The following is a 23,913-nucleotide window of genomic DNA, read 5'->3' on the forward strand; positions in this document are numbered from 1 at the left end:
GATTGCTTTCAGTAGATGGTGAAATTACACCTCTCTCTGCAGAAAATTAATGATAAGATCAATGACTTTTGTCTCTCAGTTGCTGACAAAAATAGTCCAGAATCAAGCTGCCAATTAACTGAGAGTCAATTCAAAAGCTTTAGGTTTTTGTATAAACAGATTTCTCAGTTGGAAATTGTCTTTTCAGGTTGCTGTATTAGGGGGCGTGTGCAGCAGGGGAGAGATTTTATTTCACTGTCCGTCTCCTTTCTCATTCTTATGCTGAATATTCATGAGGGTGCTTCAAGCCCTCAAGTTGTAGTTATATACACATCTTTTTCATTTTGAATTGTATCTCATTATAATTATCTTATTATTTGTATATTATTTCCATATTTGTACAAATATACATATTTATACTTTGAAGCATATTTGCATCTTGGAGGTTTGTGTCACTTTCTTATTTGTTTATTTATTTTATTTATTTTTTTAATTATACTTAGGTTCTGGGGTATAGTGCAGATCATGCAGGATTGTTGCATAGGTATACACATGGCAATGTGGTTTGCTGCCTCCATCCCCCCATCACCTACATCCGACATTTCTCCCCATGTTATCCCTCTCAGACCTTGCCATCTCCCACTGTCCCTTCCTTGGCATCCCCAACAGACCCTAGTGTGTGATGCTCCCCTCCCTGTGTCCATGTGTTCTCATTGTTCAACACCTGCCTATGAGTGAAAACATGTGGTGTTTGGTTCTCTGTTCTTGGGCCAGTATGCTGAGAATTATGGTTTCCAGATTCATCCATGCTTCTATAATGGGCACAAACTCATCATTTTTTATGGCTGCATAGTATTCCATGGCATATATGTGCCACATTTTCCTTGTCCAGTCTATCATTGATGGGTATTTGGGTTGGTTCCAGGTCTTTGCTATTGTAAACAGTGCCACTGTGAATAAACTTGTGCATGTGTCTTTATAATAGAATGATTTATAATCCTTTGGGTATGTACCCAGTAATGGGATTGCGGGGTCAAATGGAATTTCTATTTCTAGGTACTTGAGAAATTTCCACACTGTCTTCCACAATTGTTGAACTAGTTTAAACTCCCACCAACAGTGTAAAAGTATTACTATTTCTCCACATCCTCTCCTGCATCTGTTGTCTCCAGATTTTCTAATGATCACCATTCTAACTGGCATGAGGTGGTATCTCAATGTGGTTTTGATTTGCATTTCTCTAATAATCAGTGATGATGAGCATTTTTTCATATGTTTGTTGGTCTCATATATGTCTTCTTTTGAAAAGTGTCTGTTCATATCCTTCGCCCACTTTTGGATGGGTTTGTTTGTTTTTTCTTATAAATCTGTTTTAGTTCTTTGTAGATTCTGGTTATTAGCCCTTTGTCAGATGGGTAGATTGCAAAATTTTTTTCCCATTCTGTTGGTTGCTCATTCATTCTAATGATTATTTCTCTTGCTGTACAGAAGCTCTGGAGCTTAATTAGGTTCCATTTGTTTATTTTGGATTTTGTTGCCATTGCTTTTGGTGTTTTAGTCATGAAGTCCTTGCCTATGCCTATGTCCTGAATGGTTTTGCCTAGGTTTTCTTCTAGGGTTTTTATGGTGTTAAGTCTTATGTTTAAGTCTTTAATCTATCTGGAGCTAATTTTAGTGTAAGGTGTCAGGAAGGGGTCCAGTTTCTGCTTTCTGCACATAGCTAGCCAGTTTTCCCAACACTATTTATTAAGCAGGGAATCCTTTCCTCATTGCTTGTTTTTGTCTGGTTTGTCAAAGATCACATGGTTGTAGATGTGTGGCATTGCCTCCAAGGCCTCTGATCTGTTCCATTGATCTATATCTCTGTTTTGGTACCAATACCATGCTGTTATGATTACTGTAGCCCTGTAGTATAGTTTGAAATCAGGTAGCACGATGCCTCCAGCTTTGTTCTTTTTGCTTAGGATTGTCTTAGCTATGCAGGCTCTCTTTTGGTTCCATATGAAGTTTAAAGTGTTTTTTTCCAGTTCTGAGAAGAAGCTCATTGGTAACTTGATGGGGATAGCATTGAATCTACTAATTACTTTGGGCAGTATGGCCATTTTCACGATATTGATTCTTCCTCTCCATGAGCATGGGATGTTTCTCCATCTGTTTGTGTCCTCTCTTATTTCCTTGAGCAGTGGTTTGTAGTTCTCCTTGAAGAGGTCCTTTACATCCTTTGTTAGTTGTATTCCTCGGCATTTTATTCTCTTTGTAGCAATTGTGAATGGGAGTTTGCTCATGATTTGGCTCTCTGTTAGTCTGTTATTGGTGTATAGAAATGCATGTGATTTCTGCACATTGATTTTGTATCCTGAGACTTTGCTGAAGTTGCTTATCAGTTTAAGTAGATTTTGAGCTGAGATGATAGTCTTCTAAATATACAATCATGTCGTCTGCAAATAGAGATAATTTGACTTTCTCTTTTCCTAATCGAATACCCTTTATTCTCTTTTTCTTGCCTAATTGCTCTGGCTAGAACTTCCAGTACTATATTGAATAGGAGTGGTGAGAGAGGGCATCCTTGTCTAGTGCTGGATTTCAAAGGGAATGCTTCCAGTTTTTGCCCATTCAGTATGATATTGGCTGTAGATTTGTCGTAAATAGCTTTCTTTGTTTTGAGATATGTTCCTTCAAAACCTAGTCTATTGAGAGTTTTTAGCATAGTAAAGGGCTGTTGAATTTTGTTGAAGGCCTTCTCTGCATCTATTGAGATAATCATGTTGTTATTGTCTTTGATTCTGTTTATGTGGTGGATTACATTTATAGACTTGCATATGTTGAACCAGCCTTGCATCCCTGGAATGAAGCCTACTTGATCCTGATGGATAGGTTTATGATGTGGTGTTGCAATTGATTTGTCAGCATTTTATTGTAGATTTTTGCATCTATGTTTATCATGGATATTGGCCTGAAGTTTTCTTTTCTTGTTGAGTCTCTGTTGAGTTTTGGTATCAGGATGATATTGGTCTCATAAAATGATTTGGGAAGGGTTCCCTCTTTTTGTATTGTTTGGAATAATTTCAGAAGGAATGGTACCAGCTCCTCTTCATACATCTGGTAGAATTCAGCTGTGAACCTGTCTGGACCTGGAGTTTTTTTTGTTGGTAGGCTATTAATTGCTGCCTCAACTTCAACCCTTGTTATTGGTCTATTCAGGATTTCAACTTCTTCCTGGTATAGGCTTTGGAGGGTTCAAGTGTCCAGAAATTTATCCATTTCTTCCAGGTTTACTGGTTTATGTGCATAGAGTTTTTTGTAGTAATCTCTGGTTGTAGTTTGCATTTCTGTGGAATCAGTGGTGATATCCCCTTTATCGTTTTTTTATTGCATCAATTTGATTCTTTACCCTTTTCTTTTTTATTAATCTGGTTAGTGGTCTATTTTGTTGATCTTTTCAAAAAGACAGCTCCTGGATTTATTGATTTTTTGAAGGTTTTTTTGTGTGTCTCTATCTCCTTCAGTTCTGCTCTGATCTTAGTTATTTCTTGTCTTTGGCTAGCTTTTGAGTTTTTTTGATCTTACTCCTCTAGCTCTTTCAATTTTGATGATAGGGTGTCAATTTTCAATCTTTCCTCATTTCTCATGTGGGCATTTATAGCTATAAATTTCCCTCTAGACACTGCTTTAAATGTGTCCCAGAGATTTTGGCATGTTGTGTTTTCGTTCTCGTTAGTTTCAAAGACCATCTTTATTTCTGCATTCCTTTCATTGTTTATTCAGTCAACATTCAGGGGCCAGCTGTTCAGTTACCATGAAGCTGTGCAGTTCTGGGAGGTCATGTCTGAGGTGTTAAAGCCTGTGTGCAGAAGGGTTAGATGACTCAGCCAAGGGGCTGGGGCAGAGGGAGGCTGCAGTGGTTAGGGTCAGGGTGGGATTGGGGTCTGAGTTAGTTTCTTAATTCCAAGTTCTATTTGATTGCCCTGTGGTCTGAGAGACTGTTTGTTATGATTTCCATTGTTTTACATTTACTGAGGAGTGATTTATTTCCAATTATGTGGTTAATTTTAGAGTAGGTGTAATGTGGTGCTGAGAAGAATGTGAATTCTGTGGATTTGGGGTAGAGAGTTCTGTAGATGTCTATTAGGTCCGCTTGGTCCAGATCTGAGTTCAAGTCCTGCATATCCTTGTTAATTTTCTGACTCATTAATCTGTCTAATATTGACAGTGGAGTGTTAAAGTCTCCCACTATTATTGTGTGGGAGTCTAAGTCTCTTTGTAGGTCGTTAAGAACTTGCTTTATGTACCTGACTATTCCTGTCTTGGGTGTGTATATATTTAGAATCATTAGCTCTTCTTGATGCATTGATCCTTTTACCATTATGTAATGCGCTTATTTGTCTCCTTTGATCTTTGTTGGTTTAAAGTCCATTTTATTGGAGACTAGGATTGCAATTCCTGCTTTTTTTTTGCTCTCCATATGCTTGATAAATCTTCCTCCATCCCTTTATTTTGAGCCTATGTGTGTCCTTGCATGTAAGATGGGTTTCCTGAATACAGCACATCGATGGATCTTGACATTTTACCCAATTTTCCTGTCTGTGTCTTTTGACTGGGGCATTTAGCCCATTTACATTTAAGGTTAATATCGTTATGTGTGAATTTTATCCTGCCATTTTGATGCTAGCTGGATGTTTTGCTTGTTAGTTAAACGCATTTTTTTCATTGTGTCAATGGTCTTTACAATTTGGTAATTTTTTGGAGTGGCTGGTGCTGGTTGTTCCTTTCTTTGTTTAGTGCTTCTTTCAGGAGCTCTTGTAAGGCAGGCCTGGTGGTGATGAAATCTCTCAGCAATTACTTGTCCATAAAGGATTTTTTTCCCCTTCGCTTACGAAGCTTATTTTGACTGGATATGAAATTCTAGGTTGAAAGTTCTTTTCTTTAAGGATGTTGAATACTGGGCCCATCACTTTCCTCTTGTCCCTGCTAGAAAATGAGCCATTACCTGGTACAGACTATTGCTATAATTTTCTTTTTTCCTCATGTATTTTGGCTCATGGAGAAACATTGTGTGTTTATAACATTTGTGACAGCAGTGGTGAGTCTACTGCAGCCAGGCTAAGAAAAATTCTCTGCCGTTTCTGCTCAGCTCCACCTTGATGTGGGGGAAAAGCCGTTTCAAATTTCTATCTCTATACAAGGTATCAAAGCCCCTAGTGAAGCACATTTCCTTATGGTTTATAAGGGTCCCCAGCTGCTCAATGGTAATGTGTCCCAGATGATGGGTCAGTGAGGAGACTCCACTGGAAAATAACATATCCTCTCAGTCTTTCTGTTCTTCTCCTGGTCCTCATGATGGAAATTTTGGTTCACCTTCCCCTTTCCTAATTGGAAGACTTCTCACTTCTCCAATCCAATTATCCTTTCCCCTCTATTCAGGCCTGGCCTTAAGTCCTTCAGAGGAAATATCTTGCCCTTATATTCTTTGAATTCTTCTTCAGTGTGTGCTGAGAAAATTGAGAGGAGAGGGAAAGTGAAATACACTGAGAGCAACAAGGTTAAACTTTTATGAAACAACCGATCACATGTATATCAACATTTTATATAACCTACAACACAAACATATACATAGAAATCATTGTATATATAAATTATTATTTTAAAGTTTAGTTATTTTATTAGTGATAGATTTCTAATTGCTCAATTTTTTTGAAGTATTTTGTTATTAAAAACATTTCTTTGAAATGACAGATTGAAAATTTAAAAATCTATGCCAATTTACAGCTCTCTTATTTGTATTTAACTAGGACTTGGAGAAGGACCGTATATGCTGGCAAGCTATGGGCAGACTGGCCTTGTTCTAGGGGCCAATATGACCAGCAGAAGCATTTTCTCTTTGCCAAGAAGCAGTGTTCATCCTAATTTATTTTTTTATTTTATGATTACTCCAGGCCTTTTTAAAGAGAAGGTATCATGTAAGTATAATTGAAAACAAATTTAGATTTCCATTTAAATTTAAAAATTTAGTCACCCAGTAAATGTTAATTGAGAATCTAATATGCTTATATTATTTTTTAAAGTGCCCTAAAGGATGTGAGATAAAATGTAACATTGGCGCATGAACCAGCTTTCTCTTTTGTAAACAAAAATCATTTCTTTGTTTATTTATTGGCATGTATATGTTAGAATTGCAATTGTTTGAGTTTTTGGTGTTAAATAAAATATATCTAAAATTTTCATAGCATTAGTCACATAACTTAATTTGACGTTTTTTGAAAACCATCCACTGATTCTTAACATTTAAAAGATTTTAACGCCCAAAAAAGTAAAAATAAATTGTGAATTGATACCAAATAAGTTATGCATTAAGAGCATAAATCAGAGTGTAGACAGTCATCGTGACAGCCTGTTGTCCTTACCTGTCTTGTCTGTCCTTGTTCCTGGACATGTCCTCAGTGTCCTGAACCCAGCCTTACATTTACTGGTTTGCACCTGTAGGTCTGTATTGGTTGTATCCACCTGGCACCTGTTCTGATTGGTGGTAGTTTCCCTTCTGATCCAATGATGTTCAGGCTACCTGTGTCTACATACGTCTACCTGGAACCATGCATGGCATGTTGTATAAGCTTAGGAATTTATTTGTTGAATTGAATCAATCAGACTTAACTTTCACTTCTTCCGAGAACTCTCACAATTCTCCAGTTAGAATAAATTATTTTTTTCCTGTGAAAAGAACTCTCTTAGTTCTGAAAACACCTATCACCCTCAAGTTCTAAATTATGTTGGTTACGTTTTCTTCTCATATAAAAATTTATTTTATTATTCTTTGCATCTTTTGGTGCTCAGTAGAGGAACTTGAATTTTACAACATGATAAATGTCTTTGAGATCATATTAAATTTGAGAGAACTCTTCATTTTGCAATTTGTAATAACTAATGATTTTAATAGAAGAAAATCCAAATAATGTTTATTTAAGAAAATCAACCTAAAATCATCTCAATTTAAAAACTTTTGTATCATAAATTTTACCAATATAAGGTAAATTTTCAAAGCACCTAGCAAAAAACGGCACTACTTCTTCAATGCTTTGTAAAGTCCAATTGCTCATTAGCCACTTGATAGATCATCTTCTGGGAAATAGACAATAATGTTGAATAAATAGTCATTTTTTGGTGCAGTAAAATCTCTTGTGAAAACATTTGCTCATTAAAAGAGTCCAGTGATACTGAAATGCAGTTATATCCTTAAATTAATCTATTTCTCTATTTTTTTCTATCATCCAGTTTAGCCTCTTATAGATTTTGTGCATTTGCAAATGTTAAAGTTTGTAAACACAAATATATATCCAATTAATCATTCAGTTCCTTGTATGAAATTGTACATTCTGGAGTCCTCACTGGCATTTCTTTTTTACCCCAAGGACAAAATAAATTATTTAAAAATTAGAAGCCATCGAAGACTGATTTTTTTTTAGTGATGTCACTGTTATTCACTAAATTTAAAGTACTACATTTTGTCGTCTTTGAGACATCTCCTAATTTATTTCTGAAATCTTGGTGATTGGCACTAATTATGTTTGGCAATTGTGTGGTACTATTTTTGTTTACTTTATAAGTACATTTTGTGATGCCAATGTTGATGATCTTCCTTCTCCTAAGAATCTGCACTGCTCTGTGTTTTACAGCGTTGGCACTTGTTTCGTTGGAATCTGCTGAAAGGCCAAACTACTTTCTCTATGTCCATGACAGTGACACTCTTAGCTTGGAGCTGTGGGAAGCAAATTCAGCCTTTCATCAGAGAGCAACATTCTTCCACCATCAGGGCCTCTGGATTCCTGGTTACAGTGCATTTGAATTATACAGCAAAAAAGGCTTTTTCATCATATTCACAGATTCTAGTGTCAAAGCATCAAAATATGATGATTCCGAAGAATTTAAACATTCAAGTAGTTTTAGCATAGAAGGTATGTTTTCTGAGATCTCCAAAAAAGAGAACAAATAGATAATTTATATTATGCAGAATATTTATGTCTTTAATTTAAAATTCATTCTTACTGTGTATAAGCAGATAAAGTTGTTTGACTTTAAGTAAGTTTCTCAACCTCTATACCCCCTAGTTTACTCATCTGTAAAATTGGAGAAATAATAATGCCCATTTTGTAGAGTTATTGTGAATATTGAATAAGTTGGTGTAAATTGCTTAGAACAATCCTAAATAACCTGATTTTTTATTATTACGCCAATTGTTACTACCCGTGCTGTCTGGACATTGGAATCAGAGCCTCCTCATGTGGCATGGTTGTCTAATGTTTATATCTACTTTTTCTTTCCTAGAAGGCAACTTTTGATTAATCTGATTCTTAGTGATAAGGACAACATGTTTATCTCTGTCCTTTGGATATAGGGTATGTCTGTTTCCATTGACCTCTAGAAGATTTATCTAGTTCAGCAGAAACCTAATCTTACTTCTAGAGAGACTTTTAGGTCTATAGTTTTGAATTTTCTGAAGCAATCTTTACTTCTTTATGCAATGTTTAAAAGTCATGCTTTGTTTTCAAAATCCAGGAGCTTCATATCTATCTTGAGTCTCCCCAAGAAATTGTTTCATCCTAGTGAACCCTCCTGAAGCAGTTCAACAGAGCAAATAATTTGTCTTTTCTGTTGAGAATGTATTTCTGCAAGCCCTTCCAGTAATGGATTTTTGAAAGTACAAATTGAGCTTCAGAATTTTACCTATTGTATAAAGTTCCTGTGTGCAAAGCTTCCTATGTCTGGCAAGAGGTTTTGTGCAAACCAGAATGCCAGAATTCTGCAAGGGTTCATACTCTGTCAATGAGCTTAGAACAAAGCAAAAGAAGCTCTAATATCTCTACTATTTACATTCCTAGGTTTAGTGTGGTGAGATACAGAACAAGTCAGGCAAAGGAATTTTATTTACTTACAGATAGACAGCAAGAATCAACAGATGCCTAGGATTCATGGTGAGCCAGTCCTCTAAGACTCAGAAAAGCCCAGGGTGAACTGAATCTTGTCTGCACACTCCCCATGTTGCACTGCAGCTGAGGTACCCTGAAATCACTCTGCTCTGGATTTGATGCTTCAGGTGCAACTGGAATCACTGAGCACACACTTTGCAGGACATCCTGTTGGGAATGGCAACAGAGCCTGGATTTCTCCTTACCTCAGGATAATTCTCACAACTTTTTATAGCTGTTTTGAGAAGTGCACATGGGAGAGAGAAAGCAAGGAGAACCAAGGGTAGACCTGTCCTCCTGTGCTGTGCACTTGAGAAAAAGAACCACTGACACATCTATATAGCATTCCATAGAGTGGGTGTGAGTTGCTTATGATTTGCTTACTTGCATTTACCCAAAGTTGACCTTTACAGACCTCTATTTCCCCTCTGCTCTAAAAATATGTACTCTTAGAACCAGACCTAGTACCTCCATTTGAGGCTTAGAGAACTATAGCACATGACATCATTAGGAAATCAGAAGCTGATCTTTGTAGGCTTCAGAAACCTAGGAAACTCCCGGAGCCTATTGTAGGCTTGTAACCTTCCAAGTAGCTGGGACTACAGGCACCCACCACCATGCCCGGCTAATTTTTATATTTTTAGTAGAGATGGGGTTTCACCATATTGGCCAGGCTGGTCTCAAACTCCTGATCTTGTGATCCGCCCACCTTGGGCTCCCAAAGTGCTGGGATTACAAGTGTGAGCTACCATGCCTGGCCCCCTTTGGTTTCTTAAATCTCTGGAAAATAGGTGAACATGTAGATATTTAATCTGAGCATGAAATGCTTTGGTCACCAAGCAATTGCAGTGTTTTTTTATTCTTTAGGTCTGTCTTTCCTGTAGCATTGTAGTCAAAGAGGGGTCAAACCCTAGGAGGATTCATATAAGAAATTGTTAGTTTTCAGCCAGGCACAGTGGCTCACACCCGTAATCCCAGCACTTTGGGAGGCCAAGGCGGGCGGATCACCTGAGATCAGGAATTCGAGATTGGCCTGGTCAACATGCGAAACCTTGTCTCTATTAAAAATATAAAAATTATCCAGGCATGGTGGCATGTGCCTGTAGTTCCTGCTACTTGGGAGGCTGAGGCATGAGAATCACTTGAACCTGATAGGTGGAGGTTGTGATGAGCTGAGATGGCGCCACTGCACGCCAGCCTGGGCAACAGAGCAAGACTCTGTCTCAAAAAAAAAAAAAAAAAAGGAAATTGTTAGTTTTTCAAGTTAAGTATTTAATATGCACACAATCTAAACTTTATTTTTTCCCAGAAATCCAGACAGCAGTGCCTTACAGGAGGATGTGTGAATGGAGATATGAACCTTGTGCTACTCCCTGTTTTAAAACCTGTAGTGACCCTGAAGCACTAGCATGTAAATTTCTTCCACCGTAAGTAATATTTACCAATAAATGATCAAATTCCAGCCTTAGCAAATTCTGTTTTCAGTGAATTGTTTCAAGATTTAAAAACAGCCATTCTCAAGTTGTATATGCTATATATTCTTTCATAATATTAATTTCACTTAAATTAAGAAGTAGTTATTGAGAGTCTACTGTGTGGCAGGCAATCTTCTTGCTGCTGGGGAGACCATACTGAACAAAATAGACAAGTATTTGCTCTCATGAAGCTTACATATTGTTGGATTGAGCAAAAAATAACCAAACAAAAATGTTAAATATATAATGCAACATATTGTTATGGCGGATATGTGTCACAGAGAAAAATAAAGGAAGGTAAGGGAGACGGAGAGCATAAGGTGTGTGTGTGTGTATGTGTGTGTGTGTGCCAATTAATATTGGTGGTCAGGTAAGAGCACCCTGGCAAGGTGACATCTGGTCAGAGATCTAAATGTAGTAAAGGGACTGGCCAGGTGGTTATCTGAGGAAGAGTCTTTAATCTGAGAATAGTGCAAAGGTCCTAAAGTGGGAATGTGTTTGGTGTGTTTGAGGATCAGCAAGGAGGCCATAAGTTAGAACAAAGTGAGCAAAATGGAAAGAAGTGGGAGATGAGAGAATAACAGTAGTGGACAAATCATATAAGGCTTTGTAGCCTGTTAGGCAGCAGAGTAGCATGATAGGATTTATGTTTTAAAAAGTGTACTTTGGCTGTTGTACTGAGAATGGGCTCTTGGAGACAGGGAGGACAGGGCAGAATTGATCAGTGAGACAGACAGAAATGAAGGGGATTTGACTAGGTTGGTGGCCCTGGAGGTTATGAGGAACAAACAAGAGTTAATATCACTTATGAGAGAAAGACGAGTTAAAAAATCAAGTTTTGGCCTCAGCAGGTATTAGGTGAAATAATATGAAGTTTTGCCATTTTTGGTAGCCAAATTGGTCAAACAGCAATAATTTCAAATGATTTGATCTAATAGAAGAACTGCATTGCCATTTACTGAGATAAAGAAGATGTTAGAAGAAACAGAGGAAGGTCAGGAATTTGATTTTGAGCATATAGGGTTTGATATGGAAAATTGTTCATTGGATTTAGCAAGTCAGAAAATTAGGAAGAGACAAAACAGTGACAGAGAGTGTAAACAGCTTTTTTTTTAAATATAATAATTTTTCATAAAGGAGATATGAATCAGTAGGAGGGAATATTTTTAGGAGAATCATTTTACATTGAACAATTATGAGCTTCTATTCTATGGCAAATATTGCCGATAGGTAAGATCTAGCCCCTCTGTAAGATCCAGCCCCTCTCTCAAGGGGCTCACAATCTTTGGAAGGAGACAGAAACAGAAGAAAACAATGACAATGCAATGGAAAGAGGCCTAGGGAGGCCTTGAGGGGTAACCACAACAGCTAGCTCATTTAGGTATTTACAGTAAACATGAACTATGTGCCAAGTGCTGTAAAATGGGTAATCTCCTTACTGTCATTCCCAGAGGAGAAACCAGCTGAGGCACAGAGAAGCAACACAATTTGTCTTGGTCACATCCTTTTTTTTTTTTTTTTTTTTTTTAAATCAATGAGATGTTCTTAAGTTGTCCAGGCTGGCCTCGAACCCACAGCCTCATCTCCTCAATTGCCAAGACAAGTGGCCTGAGCCACTGTGGCTCCCTGGTCACACAGTTCATAAGCAGTAGTGCCAGGGTTTGGACTGCTATACTCTGTCGTATGTGAAGTGCTATGAGATCAGAGGAAGGAACGTGATATTTCTGTTTAGTTTCTTAAAAATGAAAACAATCACTTATTTTCTTCTCAAGTCTTCATCATTCATTTGAACTTCTCCCACTCACAAATCTATTTCCTGCCTTTTCTGGTAACTATCAGGATGACAGCATGCAACAGTGGCCCTGGGGTGAGGCTAAGCAATGGGGAGGGCATGTGGGAGAACACAGCAGCAGGCACAGCTGGCCAGGCACTGGGGAAGACATTGAGCTACATTTTCAATTGGCATTTGGCTAGTTTATGACTTCTGTGGCATGACCAGTCTCTGGGGTGGTAGAACCCTGATCCTTAATGCTTCCAGTGTATTGGCCTGTAGCTGTCCATAAGTTTCTCTTTCTGTATGGCTGGGGTGCAGAGAAGAGACTCAGGATGAAATTTTGCCCTTGTCCAACTGATTCTCATCTCTACCTTCATTTCTTTTTCCTTGTACTTTCCCTGTGCCAAGGTGGCTAATTATTATGCTTCGTACCTGCAGTACTTGAGTGGGGACATAAGTTCTAAGCTGGGGTCTTAGCGAGCCCTTTCGCCTCCTCCTCCAAGTCCGCTACAGAACCAGAACTCTTGTTCTAGGTGATTGCAGTTTCTGGCACATAGCAAGTGTTTAGAATAAAAATGTTTCATTGAAAAATTACAGATTTTATAAGAAAAGTTGCCAAATAGTATACATAGAGCACATATGTAAATACTGTTATTCCTATCATCTAATATACCTATTATAAGAACCATTCTGCATCTGAGGCATTAAACTTATCAGTTAGAAATTGAGTAGAATACCAATTGTATGATAAAAGAAAGCAAACCTGCTATGTTGACAATAAAGCATTTTAAGGAACAAGTTAATGGTTTTTTGAAAAGTATTGTACAAGGATGGCTGTGGTTTCGACTTGCATAAAACAGCTGCAAAATGAGTTGCATAAAAATTGATTTTGACCCAATTAAATAATGAATAACTAGTCCCTGCTTTCAGTGATCCAGTAACTTTCCTTTTTCTGTTTTCTTCCACTTCACAAAGTTTAGGAGAGAGTAAGAATGTCATATGCTAGTTGAAGTTTTATTACTGAACTTCATTTTAGGAAATAAATAGCTATATAAGCTGAGCTCTTTGTGTTTTTAAAAAATCAGTTGTGAAGGAGGTATCTAAGAGATGGCTAAATGTGTTTCATTAAACCTCATTAAGACAGAAGTTAACTTTTCTTGGTCTTTAAAAAGTGTTGCCTGGATTTGCCTACAAGAACAAGGGTCTTCTGGGCAGCATTTACCTTTAGTGTTGAGTTAGTTTGTTTCCATCTGGAATGAAATGAAGCCTTCAGTACTCTTAATTCAAATTCTTTACAGATAAGGCAATGGAAATGTTTTTAAAATATTTAAATATATCATTAAAAACTGCTAGAATATTCTAGAGGCAGACGAGCAAGCCTTTTTATAACAATATCTGCATGAATTCTCTGTGGTATAATAATTAGAGTTGGTTGCACCTGAAGGATTATATTTTTTTCTTTTGATTTAGAATAAATTGAGCCTTAATTGGACATGAAGAAAATGTACTCTCAGTCATTATTTTGTCTCCATTCCTTTAGAAGAAAAGTGTTCTCATGTTCCCTCCTGTCTTTGGCCTACAACATGGCCTCTTGAAATTTGAGACTCTCCCTTGGCTTCTGTGCTCCAAACAAGGACTGGGGATTCTTACCAAGGCCAGACATCCTAGGATTAGAAACTGAATCTTTTCAGGCTCTTATACAACCATGTTCTTTCAGGGCACTGTACTCTTGAAAACTACAGCTTCTGCTCCTTCCTCTCCCTGTTCTCAAAAGAGCTACAGCTGTGTTCACCCCTTCTACCTAGAGAGCACTAATATCTTTTCAGTGAGTTTAGGATTTAATAACAGGCAGGGAGAGCCACTGAAGGTACTCTATTTGTTCTACAAACACTGTCAAGGCAAGGGTAGTGTCAAAGAGCACGCCAATCTGCTTGGATATGAGGGGAGTATAAGAGTGGAAAGCAACAGTGCCATCAATACAGATTAAAATTTCAATAAAATGGCCAGGTGATGGGGTTCATGCCTGTAATCCCAACACTTTGGGAGGCTGAGACGGGCTGATTGCTTGAGCCCAGGAATTCAAGAGCAGCGTGGGCAACATGATGAAACTCCATCTCTACAAAAAAATAGAAAAAAAATTAGCCAGGCATGGTGGCACATGCCAGCTACTCAGGAGGCTGAGGTGGGAAGATCACCTGGGCCCAGGAGGAAGAGGCTGCAGTGAGCCAAGGTCACATCACTACACTGCAGCCTGGGTGACAGAGTAAGACCCTGTCACCACCACCACCACCACCACCACCACCACCAGCAACAACAACAACATAATCTTAATAAATTATTCTTAACAACAACAACAACATAATATTAATAAATTATTCTTCCACATTTCCACTGACTTATGCAACATGGCCTAAGTGTGCCCCAAGCATAAGTATATGGTTTGAATATTCTGTGTTCAAGTTCTGCCTTAATCTTAAAGCTGTCTCTTATCCTCTAGCTTGTGATTTTATAAAATGAAGTATGATGGATTGGTAGCAGATGGAGCAGTTCTTAGTGCTTGACAAGGGTATATAGAAGCATTTTAGGAAGAATATATCCTAGTTGCATATGTTAAATGCAGTCCTTTTTTGGTATTTCCAACTTTTTTTCACTTTGATTTACTCTTTTTTTCATGTAAAGGGTTGAAGGATGCTTGCCCTACTGCCCTAAAAATATGATCCTTGATGAGGTCACCCTCAAGTGTGTTTATCCAGGAGACTGTAAGTGTGAAACTTGCTTAATTTACTCTGAAAAATGATATGCTTGCATATTTTCTCTCTGAGGCAATTGGTTGTAAACAGAAGTTTTAGACAGATAATCAAGATTCTTCTTCAATATCCCTTACATAGCGGTTTTTTTCTAATTACTTTTTACATCATGTAGATCTTTCACTAACATCCCTCTTATATTCTCTTTCCCAAAACATTTTCCTTGAAGCTAAAGAGCCCTCTATGAAATATGTGGATCTCATTTTAAGCAAATATAGTTTTAAAAAGAGCATCTTTGTTTCTTTGTAGGCATACCTGTGATTCCCACAGAACCAGCATTAATACCACCAGCTAAGCCAACTGTACCCATGTTTACAGGTATTGTTATAATTTTTGACAACAAAAGTAGCATTATGTAATTTGAGTATTGGTACATTTATCACAGCTGCTATTATTAATATTATCCTATGGGCTTGGAAACCCAACAGTCACTTTTATTCATTAAGCTCATTCATTGGCTCAGCATGCCATGTTTTCTAGAACTTCGGGCCTTAAAGCATTCTTCTGCCTGAACCTCCCAAAGTGCTGGGGTTACAGGCGTGAGCCACACTGCGCTGGGCTGCATGCCTCATTTTGTGAATGGCTTCTATTTTTGATCCACCTCGTTCTTTATTTCAGTTCGTATAGATTCCTTGGCCTTCCCTCACATCTAAAAACCTAAATTCTACTTTTAGGTTTGATTAAATCCCGCTTAAATTTTCATGGCGATTAAATTGGCTCTAATGAAACATAGATGTAAATCAGGGTTTCCTTTCTGCCTCCATTTCCGTGTTTGCATTCTGTCTCCGGCTCTGGAGGAGGCATTCCGGGCTCCTAGCCCTGCTTTCCTCCCGCACTTTGAAACTGGCCTCTGGAAAGGATTTAATAATCCACTCACAGTGAGGCTTAAACTTACGGTATTATTCTTCAATGTATTATAACGTAGGTTAAGTTCAGATATTTATTCTTTCAGTTTATTTGACAAGGTTTAATTGAGCATCAACCCTACCAAGCACTGTCCTGGCACTCAGTGAGGAGGTATAGTAAACAAGTCACAGCCCTTACCCTAAAACTGCTGATAGACCAGAGGCTACGACAATCTTACAACAGGGGAAAATACAAGCAGCCCACAGGATGGCCACCATATTTATTTTGGAGGTCTCAGAAGGCTAATTGAAGATAGGAGTTGCGTAGGCTAGGAGAAGGGGACCTATGCTCCTATTAGAAGGACAGCATGTGCAAAGTCTGGAAGTGAGAAGGAATATGTCACATGAAGGAATCCTAAGCAGGTCAGTGTGTCTTGAATGTGCAGTTTGAGGGGACTTGTGCCAAAAGATGGTGTGAAAGAGATTATCAGGAGCAGATCACAAAGGACTCATGGTAAGAAACTGGATTTTTTAAAAGGAATTAATAGCCTTACTACAGCCATCACTAGTACCGCTGCTTCTTTGGTTAGCTACCGTTTGTGTGCTAATTATATGCCAGGTATTGGATTAAGCATTTGGCATATATTTAATCTTGATAAGAGCCCTATGAGAGAGATATTACCCTTGTAGAGATGAGGAATTACTATACTGTTGTGGAATTTTAGGCATCAGTGAATTTATTATAGTTTAAAGCACGCTTTGGGAGAAGGTGGAGGTACTTCTACGTCATTCAATTTATAAGAGGAATAAGTCTATGAAATAAGGTTGCATGATTTAACATCTGGGACATAGACTGTTAATGATTCTAAGTGTTGCTCTCTACTTTGAGTTCTCTTATGTCTTGTAAATTAATATTCAACATATATCTCAAATGTCTAAAACGATTTAAATCACCACAATCTATATGTAGATAATCTAACTATATTTCACATCCTCAAAAATAAGAAAAATAAAGCTATTATTAATTGCAGATGATATAATCTTAGATTATTCTGAGAGATGTACTCAAAACTATTAGCAACAATATATGAGTTCAGCAAGTTTGCAGGATACAAGAGCAATACACAAAAATCAATTATATTTCTATATACCAGCCTTGAACAATCTGAAAATGAAATGGAGGAAACAAATGCATTTATAGTAGTCAAAAAGAATAAAATGCTTAGAACATATGTAGCAAAAGAAGTGTAAAACTTGTACAATAAAAGCTATAAAACATTATTGATAGAATTAAGAAGCTGAAGAAATTCCATATTCATGGATTAGTAGAGTTGATATTGTTAAAATAGCAATACTCCCAAATTGTATTTATAGACGCAATACAATCCTTATCAAAATCCAAGCTACTTCTTTGCAGAAATTGGTAAGTTAACCCTAAATTCATAAGGAAGTACAAGCAACCTAGAGCAGCCAAAACAATTTTGAAATATAACTAATTTGGAGGCCTCATAATTCTCAGTTTGAAGACACCACAAAGCTATAGTTATCAAGACAGCTTGGTCATTGTAAGTCCACACCCAGATAATGTTTATAAGCCTTTGATGATTTTAGATAACAATGGACTCTTTCATTAAGACCACTGAAATTCCCAGTTATTAGAATTTTTTTTTTTTGAGATGGAGTCTCACTCTGTCACCCAGGCTGGAGTGTAGTGGCGTGATCTTGGCTCACTGCAACCTCCACCTCCTGGGTTCAAGTGATTCTCCTGCCTCAGCCTCCTGAGTAGCTGGGATTACAGGTGCCCACCAACACGCCTGGCTAGTTTTTGTATTTTTAGTAGAGATGGGGTTTCACCATGCTGGCTAGACTGGTCTCAAACTCCTGACATCAGGTGATCCACCTGCCTCAGCCCCCACAAATGCTGGGTTTATAGGCGGGAGCCACCGTGTCCAGCCCCAGTCATTAGAATTTTTTTGTGACTGTGTCCTTGGATTAGACTAGAATGTTGCCTTCTTTTCCTTTGCCTAAATGTTTATAATGATGGAATAAAGATATTTAAGACTGTATTAAATATCACATTCTTTAGATGATACAAGATCTAAGATATCAACATTGCACATAGGACAAAAAAGTAGAAATTTTTGTTCTACTTTACCTGCATTGCAAGTTAGAAACAATAAAATAAGTATAAAACGAGGGTAATTTATAGAATTTATTTAGCTAAAAAAATTTTTTATTTTTATTTATTTATTTTTTGAGATGGAGTCTCACTCTGTTACCAAGGCTGGAGTACAGTGGCACAATCTCTGCTCACTGCAACCTCTGCCTCCTGGGTTCAAGCTATTCTCCTGCCTCATCCTCCCAAGTAGCTGGGACTACAGGGCATCACCATGCCCGGATAATTTTTGTATTTTTAATAGAGATGGGGTTTTGCCATGTTGGCCAGGCTGGTCTCAAACTCCTAGCATCAAGTGATCTACCTGCCTTGGCTTCCCAAAGTGCTGGAATTACAGGTGAGAGCCACTGCACAAAGCCAGAAAAAGTAAAAGTTTATAAAATATCACTGTGGTATGCTGAAAAATGGTTCTCCAAAAATGTTCATGTCTTAGTTCCCAGATTTTATGAATATATGACCTTATATGGCTGTAGATATGGCTAAATTAAGATGCTGACTGGCTTATGTCTGGATCATGAGATGGGGAAATTATCCTGGAATATTCATGTGATGCCAATGTAATCACAGATGTCCTTATAAGAGAGAGGCAAGAGAGTTAGAGTCAGAGAAGGTGATGTGATAGCAGAATTAGAGGAAAGAAGGGGAATGAAAGGGAAGGAAGAAGGGGAAGAGAGAGAGATTGATTTGAATCTATTGTGCTGTGGTTTTGAAGGTAAAGGAAGGGACAATGAGCCAAGTACAGGTAGTTCGTAGAATTTGGAAGAGACCAGGAAACAGTCTCCTTAGAGCCTCCAGAAGGAATGCAGTCCAACTGATAGCTTGATTTTAGGACTTCTTTCATTTACAAATTAATTAAGTTTAAAAATTGACAAAGATTGTATATATTTATTGTGTACATGTTGTTTTGAAATATGTATACATTGAGAAATGTCTACAGTGAGATCCAGAACAGCTAATACATTGGTGTTGTTTTAAGTTGCTAAATTTGTGGTAATTTGTTATAGCTGCAATAACTAATGAGGCTATTTTTAAACATTATCAATTGTGGGCACTGCAATTATAGCTGAGAATAATTTCAGCCATTCATTGTGGCTCTTCTGTAATCTTTCAGACTGAATATTTTAGAGGTACCTCTAATACTGGCACCTTTAGAAGGTGCCTCACAAATGTGTTTACCAATCACATCTCCCTTTTCCATGGGTCACCCCTAAACCACACCCATCAACTAGGGTCTCCACATGGTCCACAGCAACATCTATTCTTCTTACAAAGAACACATTCTCAAGGTTCACCAAAATAAAGGAGTCAACCTCATTATGTATTTTCAAAATGCAACAAAATTTTTAACTCCTGAGGAATGGTTAATGATATATTAATTTATCTGTAACCTGTTCAACAATTCTGTTGGCACCATTAAAAAGGTGAAGGTGTTTATAGAATGGTGATTAAAAGTCAAAATTCTGGAATCAGAATTCATTTCTGAGTCCAGATTCTGCCTCTGCTGCTTAACAGCCTTATTTCTCTACAGCTTAGTTTCCTCATCGGTAAAATGTCAATACTATTATTACCAACATCACAGGATTTTAGGAAGGAATATGTGAAATAATCCATATAAAATTTCTTAGCACAGTTTCTGTCACATGTCAATTCCATACATGATAAATGATTCCACTAATGAGGATTACATTTTCATTTCTGACAGTTTTGGAAATGATTACTCCATCAGACATCACTGTGTTTGATATGCTAACACCAACCACAGGCTTGGAATGTGAGGTATGACTGAACAATAACTTCTAGTTCTTTGTCATTTCCATATATCATTCTCTTAAATTTCTGTGTCAATATCCAAATGCTACTAAAGTTTTTTTGGTATGTTCTCTAGTCTATCCTTGCTAAAAGATGATAAGAAATATGCATTTTATTGGAACAATTGTATTTTCTTAACTCTTTCGGATATTTCTTATTAATTAGCTTCTAGTCACACTAAAAAAAACAAAATCGAAAAAAGATCTTAAGTGTGATTTCTTAATAAAGAGTTATCTAGTCTGGATTTCTCTGTGAATCAGGCATTCATAAGCTATTAAGCATCTACTCAATGTCAGTCACTGTGCAAGATGTTAAACATACACTGGTAAGCGAAAAAGGTAAAGGCTGTTGGCCTCTAGAGCTAGCAGTTTTCTCTGCTGAGACTTGGGCAGAGATCTTCTTATTTCAAATATACCATTTGCTCTGATAAACGAGTTATTTATTCAACCAATATTTATTCAGTGCCATTTCTGGCCAGGCATTATTCACTTATTCAGATCCTATGGAAAAAAATATAAAAGTAAGCAAACATTTCTGCTTCTCCAGAGTTTATGTTCTATTGAAGTTTCTGAGATAGCCAATAAGAAAAATAAATGAAGTTATATAAAATGACAGAAGGTGCTGGTCAGGAGAAAAATAATACTATTTTTAATAAAATGGCCAGGAAATCTTCACTGGTAAGGTGACTTCTAAGGAAAAGGTCTGTAAATGTTGAGAAAGTGAACAATGTAGAGGACTGGGGCAACAATGTTCCAGGCAGAGGGACCAGCAAGTGTAAGGGCCTTGAGGCAAGAATGTACCTCACATGTTAAAAGAATGACAAGGAGACCAGTAAGTAAGAAAGGAATAAAATAGTAGACAATAAAGTAGATTATGTTAGACCTTGTATTGTAAAGACTGTGGCTTTTGTTCTAAATGACATGGGAAGATGCTGTATATTTTTGAGTCAAGGAATTATACTATCTGAGTAGTTTCAAGATCATTTTGGCTGCTGTATTGTGGATTAGGTATAAGGAGACAATAGAACTGGTTAGGAGGCTATTGCAGGAATTTAGGCCGGAGATGATGATGGCCTGGCTCAGGTGATAGCAGTGAAGATGGAGAAAAGTGCCTGCATCCTGGATATATTTTGAAGGTAGAGGCCACAGAACTTACTGAAAGATTATATGTGAAGTATGAGTAAAAGGAAAGCAACAAAGATTCTAAGACTTTTGCCTTGAGCAACTAACGGGTTGATGTCAACCAGGATGGAGAAATCATGAGGAGTGAATATCTGGGGTGGGTCTAATCACTAGTTCAGTTTTACCATATGAAGCTTGAGATTCCTCACAGATAGCAAAAAGCTGTGGACCTACAGATTTGGTAGACATATATGGAGCATATATAGGCCATGCTGAGAAAAAGTTTGGGGAATTCTCAGTGGATAAATGGTATGAGACTGACTGAGATTATTAAGGGAGCAAGTGCAGATAGAGAAGTGAAAAGGGTCACTACAACTTTCATAGGCTGAGAGAAGATGACAGACATGTAAATAATGTTAACCAGAGAAATAGAAGAAAATATAGGAGGCTGCAGGTGATCTGAAATCCAAGGAAAAAAATTATAAAGTAATATTTTGAGTAATAACCTATACTGAATATATTAATAGGTCTGAGATGAGACCTGAGAATTGATCATTGGATTTAACAATGTGAGTTGTTCATGATCTTGTTAAAAAGAGTTTCAATAGAGTGGTAGGTTTAAAATCCTTTAGATGGTTTAGATGTCTGTGAGGGCCATAGTTCTCTTCCAATTGCTTTTATTTTTCTTGCTAAATGAAAAGTAAGGTCAATACCTGAGAACTGGTACAACTTTTACACAGAAAATTTTGGAAAATTGGACTCTTAAATTTTGAAGTCCTCACTTAAGAGTCTTACTATTTAAAAAATTACTAATTTGTCTTAACCTTATTTTAAAATCATGTATTATATTGGAATGATAGAAACTGATCCAAAAGATTTAAGGAAAAGCAAATGAAAGAAGATATTTTATTGGTATATGGTATGTAACAGTTGCTAAATAGTTGTTAACATTTATTCCAAAATCCCCAGACATGCAGTAGAGAGTAACGGTCAAGAGGACAGATTCCTGAGTAACAATGCCTGGACTTAGATGCTGACTCTACTACTTTCTAGCTGTGGAACCTTGGACAAATTACTTTAACTCCTATCCTGTTTACTCATCTATAAAATAAATATAAAATAATAGTATCTACCTCAGAGGGTTATGAGAATGAAATGGGTTAATTAGAATAATGTCTAGTTTAGCATTGCTATAATTGTTACCATAATTTAAATGGAATATGATTTATAAACTTTGAAAAATCTACCACTTATTTATTATTTTTTTACCTAGACATTTTGAGTTACATGTAAAAATTAATTTATAATTATATACTCTAGGTACTGTCAAACTGATGTTATTTATTAACTTTTAATAAAAGTTTAGGTAGTATTAAGTTTAGATAATATTTAGTTAGTATTAATAAAAGTTTAGATAGTATTTAGATAGCATTAAGTTGTAATTTTTAAGTTGACATTAATGGAAGTTATATTCATATACTGGCTTTACACAACATAATGTGCAAGGTCAGCTGTCATTGTATAAATTTGCTTGCAAAAAACTAATCTAGGGAATTTAGGAAAACATTGTTTTCTTCAGATGTTTGAATATATGGGCAATCTAATAGCAATCAGTATTAAGGTAAAGGTTAAATTAAATACATCAACAAAAATTGTAGTGAAATTTTAGTTCTTTATCTTTCAAAAGATTTTGTATTTAATAAATGTACACCATGGGCAACATGAACGTGAAATTTTAAAATCAGTTAAAAACATTAGTTGAGAATGGAAAAAAAACCCACTAATTTTTTTTTCATTAACAGCCTCAGCAATTTGATCCTGTTTATAATTGTAGCCAATACATATGCCTTAATATGGAATGGCAGTTATACAACTGGTCTCTTAATTGCCCAAAGGACGTGGAAATGCCTGACTGTGGTTTCCGAGGAAGGCCAGTTCAAGTGAACAGTGATATCTGCTGCCCTGAGTGGGAATGTCCTTGTAAGTCTGCATTTGCTAAATCATGATCTTTTTGTTTGTTTGATCTGGAGAGATTGTTACTTTTTTAACCTTTCACCTCATCAATCCAAAATTGAGTTTTCTCGAAATTTTTTGATTTTGTATACACTGTGCTTTTGGTTCACAGTATATGACTTTTAGAGTTGCTTCCTGTCAAACATAATAAAGCTAATTTAACAGATTTTTTTTGAAAAGCAGTTATTACTAAAAATAGAAATAGTTAATAGACTAAATCCACTTTCCACCATTTTTTTAGGTCGGTGTTCCATGTTGTCGGAACTGAGCATTATTACATTTGATGGAAATAATGCAGCATTATATAGCATGGCTTCTTATATCTTACTAAGAATTCCTGGTGAAATTATAATTGCTCATATAGAAAAATGTTCCATGAATCAGGTGGGTCATAATTCATTTTTGCAGTCACTTTGTCATAAATCTATAGCTGATGTCTATTGCAACATCAGGGATTCTCATAGGAGGAAGGAGCTCAAGAATTCACTGAGATTGGTCTTATGATAATGTTTCAGAAACATTTCTGAAAATCTTTCATATGAATCTATTTACAGGCATATAATATTAATTCAAATAATGTTTTAAAAAGTGAAATAATGCACTTAAAATTATTTCTTTATTTTTTTCCAGAATGGAAACTCATTAAAAAAGCTAGTGAGTATTTGTAAAATGTTTAGTACATTCATTTTGTTTATCACTACAATTATGTTTAACTCCAAGAAATTTTATTTTTTTTTTCAAATTAAGGCTTCCTCTGGAAGAATTTCTGGTCTTTGTTTTAAAAAGTTAAATATGACAACATCTATACATAAAATAATTGTCAATCGGATAGCAAGAAAGGTAAGAAAACAAAGTTGAATTTTTTCTCATTTTTTTCCAATAAGAGGAAAAATTAAGTATTATCAGTGGAATTTGATTGTTATTATATATAATAATAATTTCATAGACAATATAAAA

General features: G+C 36.5%; 1 protein-coding gene across 3 annotated transcripts in view; it reads left to right on the forward strand.

Annotated features, from left to right (window-relative positions):
• Positions 1-23,913, forward strand: part of OTOGL (otogelin like) — a 195,718-nt gene that overhangs the window by 133,346 nt on the left and 38,459 nt on the right. For all 3 annotated transcript variants that reach the window (XM_032296527.1, XM_032296546.1, XM_032296537.1), the window contains 10 exons: positions 5,769-5,936; positions 7,647-7,925; positions 10,246-10,363; positions 14,865-14,944; positions 15,242-15,310; positions 19,716-19,789; positions 22,746-22,923; positions 23,198-23,340; positions 23,587-23,610; positions 23,704-23,796. In XM_032296527.1, the coding sequence (XP_032152418.1) occupies positions 5,769-5,936; positions 7,647-7,925; positions 10,246-10,363; positions 14,865-14,944; positions 15,242-15,310; positions 19,716-19,789; positions 22,746-22,923; positions 23,198-23,340; positions 23,587-23,610; positions 23,704-23,796 (1,226 nt within the window). The remainder of the gene's footprint in view (positions 1-5,768; positions 5,937-7,646; positions 7,926-10,245; positions 10,364-14,864; positions 14,945-15,241; positions 15,311-19,715; positions 19,790-22,745; positions 22,924-23,197; positions 23,341-23,586; positions 23,611-23,703; positions 23,797-23,913) is intronic.

Source organism: Sapajus apella, unplaced genomic scaffold (genome assembly GCF_009761245.1).
Source record: "Sapajus apella isolate SASKATOON/1434 unplaced genomic scaffold, GSC_monkey_1.0 scaffold2, whole genome shotgun sequence".
NCBI classification, from domain to species: Eukaryota; Metazoa; Chordata; class Mammalia; order Primates; family Cebidae; genus Sapajus; species Sapajus apella.